The 6,715-nt window shown below is 52.9% G+C and overlaps 1 protein-coding gene across 1 annotated transcript; it reads left to right on the top strand.

Annotated features, from left to right (window-relative positions):
• The first annotated feature begins 3,874 nt into the window (after positions 1 to 3,874).
• On the top strand, positions 3,875 to 6,206 carry OLFML3 (olfactomedin like 3). The gene is made up of 3 exons (XM_027659755.1): positions 3,875 to 4,051; positions 4,553 to 4,838; positions 5,239 to 6,206. Exons 1-3 carry the CDS (start codon positions 3,944 to 3,946, stop codon positions 6,024 to 6,026), a joined length of 1,182 nt encoding a protein of 393 aa, XP_027515556.1. The 5' UTR covers positions 3,875 to 3,943; the 3' UTR covers positions 6,027 to 6,206.
• The last annotated feature ends 509 nt before the right edge of the window (positions 6,207 to 6,715 follow it).

The raw sequence follows: 6,715 nt of genomic DNA, 5'->3' as shown, positions 1-6,715 counted from the left end.
GTCCAGATTTTAAAGTTTATTACTGAATTTAAAACTATTTTAGAAGTTTTGTATTGGTGGTGTTTTAATATTTTACAGAAAATGAAATATGTACATATTGATTAGAAAAATATAACAAGCAAAACTTCCTGCTAACCCCAAATGTTCTGTCTTTGTAATCAAAATGTGTAGTGATTATACTTGAACTCTGTACTTAGTGTTTGTCTAATTCTTAAACGTTCCTGGGGATGGAAGTGTTGTATCCTTTGTATTTAAACCAAAATGAATTGATTCATGTTGGAATGTATGTGATATAATGCAATGGTTAGAGCTCATCACTGTAGCACTGAGAGAGGAGTTAGAGCTTCACGAGAGGAAAGGATACCTTCGGATTTGTTTTGCACAGGTATGTGTGATGAAGAGTTGTTTGGTGTGTCCCCTTATTGTAGTGCCTTAAATGATGATGTAGTGTGACTAGAGTTTACAGTGAGCTTTGCCTTATGAGGGACCAGCAAGCCCCCGTCGAATTGAAGCAATTCACCCAGCTTTCCACAGCCAGAGCAGCAGGAGGTGCAGAGCTGCGTCTTATCCCTTCCAACGCTCCATCAAAGCTCCGTTTTTGTTCCCAGTGAAGCGATGTCCCCTTAAAAGCTTTCCCTTTGAAAATGGCACATGTACTGTTAGTGTCTGTCAGTGCATTTCGGATAAAAGGTAGTGCTGGGAATGCATTGGAATGTTTAGTCTAATATTGCAGAAGTGATTAAATATGTGCAATCACTTTTATTAGGTTAATGTGGTGTTACCTTCCCCCACAGGAATAGCAGACGTGTTGTGTAAAATATTGCTAGCTTGGTGATAGAATATTTATACCAAAGAGAGCCTGCTGTAAAGCACATAATACCATTAAAAAAGTTTTATAATGCTACTGCTAATGTGGAGTTGTTGGGAAGGTCTGTCAGCTGTAGCCCTAGTTAGTGTTCAGAGGAAATACTCATTCTGGATAATCAGTGCAGTTTTTGGACTACACTTTGTTTTCTTGGGTCCCTTGTACTAGGAATTATTTCTCATCTAATACATAGGTGAAGGATCTTGTCCAAATGGATGATAAACTGGTTCGAGCAGTCGTGTTACTGCAGCAATAAGAGGTTTGGTAACCTTGAATCCCAGTTTATGTTCCGTCCCAGTGGGAAGGAGGCCAGTTCTGAGGGGGGGGAGTGTGGCGAGAAATGCAAAAGTCATTTCTGAAATCCCCACGTTCCTGGTAGAAGGAAGTCTGGACTGCCCTGAAATGGATGAACTGATGGAGGTTTTGGCATCTCTTTGCTGGAGGGGTCGAGGACTTAGGAACTGGACGGTAGCATTAGCCACGTTGTTGTTCAGTGTGTTTGTAGTCAGAGCACTTCTGTAAGTGGATAACCAACCTTGCTATGCCACATCGTTGCTGGAAACGATGCTGTTTGTTGCTGTAGGCACTTTCTTGCTTTTTTTGACATTGCTTGTGTTCAGTACTTGCCTTGAGATACCTCTTGGGTGTACAGAGTTGTGCCTTTCCACCGAAAGGCAAACCAAGCTCCAGCTCCCTGTTTCACAAATAGGACTTCGTGGAAAACACTTTACTAACAGGAAAAAAAAAAAGAAAAAGGACCTCTAGCAAAATCTGCTAATAGTTCTGAGAACTTGCCCACTTTACCCCCAAAAAAGCAGCTTAAAATAACCATTTAGAGTTTCTGTAACATAATTAATCCCAATCAGATGTATTCCCGAAGCGCGGTGTCATCTCTTCCACTGCCCAGTTCCCAGAAGAGTTGGAACGGGGAGGATGAGATGGAAATGACGTAGATAAAATCAAACGTGCTCCATTTGGAACCAAAATACCCCAAAATACCCCAGAATTCCTCAGTGATACACAGCAAACCCCACCCCAGCAGGGCCAGGGGGACAGTTGGGCTTCACAAACTTGGTGGGTCCCAGTCTGGCCCCCAGGATGTGATGCCCAGTCTGGGTGTGTATTGTGCTCTAAGGAGATACTTCCCTTCTTCCCTTTTGCATATCCAGCCTCAAATTGGGTTCAAGAATTGACTCTCCTCATTGTCAGAGCCACTACACGTATTTTGTAGAGAAATCTGCTATCTCTGGATAGGAATTGGAGTACTTTAATTTTTTTTACAACTAGTTTGGGACTCACCTTTGGAATATTTGATGACCGTGGTCCCATCTAGGTTTGTCTGTGTGATTCTTGAGCTGTTCAATCAGTTTTCTCTTACCTGACCTGTATTTGCAGCTGTGATAGCCACTGCAGAGGCGACTCCCAAGGCTTTCCTGCTTAGCACCTAGTTGATGGGATGCAGTAATTTACCTCTGACTCAGCAATTTCTTTTAGTACATGAAACTAAATTGCTTCTAAATGACAGGATTGGCACAGCCCTGCTTTCTTTTTTTATTTTTATTTAAACTTCTGAATGGTGCCGCATGTCCACATGGTTGTTTGTTGCTAAACTTTATATAATGTGTGATTTCAGATTCAGCTTGAACTATATCTATCTCACTACATGTAGCAGTACATTATATGTAATGTTAGTATTTCTGCTTGAATCCTTGATATTGCAATGGAATTCCTACTTTATTAAATGTATTTGATATGCTAGTTACTGTGTAAAATTTAACTTTCTTTTATGGTTGTGCTCTTCCTTTTTACAAGCCGCTAGATACAGGTAGTTTCTGACAATTACTGATCTATGTTTGTATTGCTGATGTACTTAGGGGGTATGTAAAAATCATTTTAACAAAAGAAATAGATATTTAAAAATTTAATACTAACTATATGGGAAAAGGGTCCATTGTGAAAACATAGTTTATCTTTGGATTCAATGTTTGTCTTTGGTTTTACAAAGTAGCTTGTATTTTAAGTATTTTCTACATAATATGGTAAAAATGTAGAACAATTGCAATGCATCAATAAAAAGGGTTAATTTTCTGTACTCTATTCATGTGGTCACTTGGTCTGTTGAAGGAGGGGTTTGGTGCATCCGGGGTGGGATGTCAGGGTGGGATGTCGGGGAAGTGGATTTGGGATGTGGATTTGGGATGTGGCAGCACTAGATGGCACACTCGCGCTGCCACAGCACCTGGCACGGACCGGCAGCCTCGGCCCGTTCCCATGGCCCAGGAGCCCACGGGCTGTGCCCACAGAGCTGCCTGGCACGGCTGCATGCAGGGCACGGAGCTGCAGCGTCCATCTGTCCATCCATCCATCTGTCCTTAACACCGACCCTGTCCTGCCCGGGCTGTGGGAGCTGCCGTGTGGCCCCACACTGGCTCTCAGGCCACCTTTGGAGCCAGCACTGGGCAGCCCCTGGCTGAGGGTGGTGACTGACTGTGGCCAAACAACGGCCCCGAGGGGCCCAGGGGGATCCACAAGACCCCAGCACAAGGGGGTCAGGCAGGAGCTCCTGGCTCAGCTGCCAGGACGTGGGGTGACACAGTCAGGGGGTGGTGGCAGCGGTGCTGGTCTGGCTTTGCCTCCACCACACCTGGGCACGGCCAAGGCTCAGGTTGGCCACCAGCCTCGGGCATCTCTGCAGACGAGGAGCCAGGGCTGCACCCATGCCTGTGGCACAGCGTGGTCCTTGCTGTCCCACGGGATGTCCCTCATGAGAACATGTCTTTCCCTGCTCCTGCAGCATTCCCTGCACCCCAAATCCCACAAACCCCACCAGCAGCCTGTCCCCTGCCCCAGCCCCACGACTCAATCCCAGCCCCACACGTCAATCCCAGCCCAGGGGCTCGATGGCACCACGTGGAGCTGCCGTGGGCACCCGGCGGGGCGTGAAGGGGTTAAGGCGCCCGGGGCTGGTCTGCGGGGAAGGAACAGCCTCTCCTCCCTCTGCACATCTGGATTCAATAAGGGCTGGAGAGGCCGGAGCATTCCTGAGCACTGAGCTGGAGGCTGCACTCCCCGACGGCCATGGGGCCCTGGAGCTGCCTGCTCCTCCTGCCGCTCCTCGCCGTGCCCCTCCGTGCCCAGCAGCAGCAGTTCATGGAGTACGTGGAGCGGCGCCTCACCCTCCTGGAGGTACGGCCCTATGGAGGGCCCCACACCCCGAGTCACCCCGTGTCACACTGTGGTGGAGCTCCCAGCCCTTCCTCCGTGGCGGCCGATGGGGTCTGGAGCTGGGATGGGGATGGAGCAGAGTGTGGGGTGCCCTGGCACCCCCTGCCAGGGCCCCGGGCAGCCCAGCATGAGGATGGATGGGGAGCATGGCGGGTGTGGGAGCACTGCGGGAACTGTGGGTCTGGGAGCATCACAGGAGTGGGGACATCACAGGTCTGGGAGCATTGTGGGAGAGCAGGGGCACCGAGGGTCTGGGAACATCATGGGAGCAGGGGCATCACAGGTCTGGGAGCACCGTGGGAGTAGGGCCATCACAGGAGTGGGACCACCATGGGAATGGGACCCAGAGACAGGAGCCCAGGGCTGCAGTGCCGTGTGGCCCCGGGGGCTCCCACAGCCATGTGCAGGTAGCGGCACAGGTTGTGAGGTGTGGAGACCTCAGCGTCCCCTTGGCCACCCCAGGAGAGGATCTCACAGTGGCACGACCAGAGCAGCCGCTACTCCACGGAGCTGCGGGACTTCAAGAACCAGGTGCTGGGGATGCTCGAGGCAGCGGAGAAGGAGCGGGAGGCGATGCGGGCGGAGGCCGAGAGCGCTGCGGTGCGCGTGGACCGGCTGGAGCGGGAGGTGGACTACCTGGAGACACAGAACCCTGCACCGCCCTGCGTGGAGGTGGATGAGACCCTGATGGAGAAGCAGGTGGCCACAGCCAAGCAGAGGAAGAATGAGAAGTACACCAAGCTGACAGGTGAGGGGCTGCCTGAGTGGATGATCCCATGTGGGAGTAACCCTGAGCCTTCCCAGCCCACCCTGATCCAAGTTTCCCCTGGCCATGTTCCATGGCATTGTGTCCCCGCAGGGCATCAGGTGTCTCTGGCACAAGATCCTGCATCCCCACAGCTGCCTGGGAGCTGCATCCAAGCCCCAGGCTGGAGCCCTGTGGGACAGGGCTGGGGTGAGGGTGACTCCCCTGCCCATGGCATGGGTGCACAAGGGGACTTTCCAATGCCACCACAGATGGGTGCATTTGCAGGGCAGTTGCCTGGGGGCTGGGATAGGACGCAGCAGGATCCATGAGATGCCAGTGCAGGGTGGGAGCTGCAGGGCTGGGTGGTTTCCAGGCTCTCCTGACTACCCCACTCTTGCAGACTGCAGCGACACCATCGCCAGCGTCAGAGCCATGAAGATCCTGAAGCGTTTCGGCAGCACCTCGGGGCTCTGGACCAAGGATGCTGCAGGGAATTCAGAGAAGATCTACGTGTTCGACGGCACCGCCAACGACACCGTGTACGTGTTCCCCCGCATGAGGGAGTTCACCCTCTTCTCCGCCACCCGCAAGGCCGCCCGCATCAAGCTGCCCTACCCCTGGGTGGGCACCGGGCACCTCGTCTATGATGGGCATCTCTACTACATCCGCCAGCAGGGCCTGTCATTCCAGGTGATAAAGTTCAACCTGGCCAACAAGACGGTGGTGGACAGCTCGGTGTTCCCGGCCGAGGAGCAGATCCCCGTCTTCGGGCTCTCGCCCTTCACCTACATCGAGGTGGCGGCAGACGAGGAGGGGCTGTGGGCCATCTACGCCACCAAGGAGGACGAGAAGAACATCTGCCTGGCCAAGCTGGACCCCGGCTCGCTGGACATCGAGCAGATGTGGGACACGCCGTGCCCGCGGGAGAACGCGGAGGGCGCGTTCGTGGTGTGCGGGGCCCTGCACGTGGTGTACAACACGCGCCTGCCCAGCCGCTCGCGCGTCCAGTGCGTGTTCGACGTCAGCGGCACCCTGGCCCCCGAGGACGCCTCCCTCGTCTACTTCCCCAAGCGCTACGGGTCCCACTCCAGCATGAAGTACAGCCCCCGGGAGAGGCAGGTCTATGCCTGGGACGACGGCTACCAGATCATCTACCGCATGGAGATGAAGAAGAAGATGGAGGTCTGAGGGCCCATCCCCTCTGCCCCGTCTCCCACCACTGTGAAAGGATGAAACGCCGGATCCCCGCCCAGGCCACCCCCTTTCACACACCAGCACCAGGCCTGGGACCACCCTGCGGAATCCTGGACTAATTGAAGGAGGTTTTCTTCTCTGTGATACAATGAATAAATACTACGCAGCGAGTGCGGTCACCTGCCTGGGGGGAGCAGGGGGGGCTGGGGCCAGGCTGCCAGAGCTCTGAGCCCCACTTGGTCCCAGAGACACTCCAAAAGGCCCTTCCCAAGGGCAGGGAGCCCATGCAGAGCTGGCTGGAGCAGCAAGTGCTGCCCAGTTGTGGGGTTGGGCAGGGATTTATGTTGGGGCTTTGGGGGAGAGTTTTGGGGGTCTTCAGGCAGGGATTGAAGCTGAAGCTTTGGGTGAGGCTTTTGGGGGGGCTTTGGGCAGGGATTGATGCTGAGGCTTTCAGCAGGTTCCTGGTCAGGGCCAGCTTGTTTTACATATACAAAACTGTGAGCAAACAGCAAAATCCCTTAATCTGGGAAGACAAAAGGATATTTCTGTCCCATGCTGGGGCGGTGTCACAGCCAGCAGACACCAGATGTTGCTGATTTTCTGAGTTTATTTCTAGTGAAGCACAGTTGTCTTCCCCCTGCAGCCAAAGAATTGCCACCTTATGTAAGGCCCTGGATCCCCCC

This window comes from Corapipo altera, unplaced genomic scaffold (genome assembly GCF_003945725.1).
Source record: "Corapipo altera isolate COAL_440 unplaced genomic scaffold, ASM394572v1 77b, whole genome shotgun sequence".
NCBI lineage: Eukaryota > Metazoa > Chordata > Aves > Passeriformes > Pipridae > Corapipo > Corapipo altera.
The sequence above is the reverse complement of the archived record's forward strand: the minus strand, read 5'-3'. Positions and strand labels throughout refer to the sequence as shown.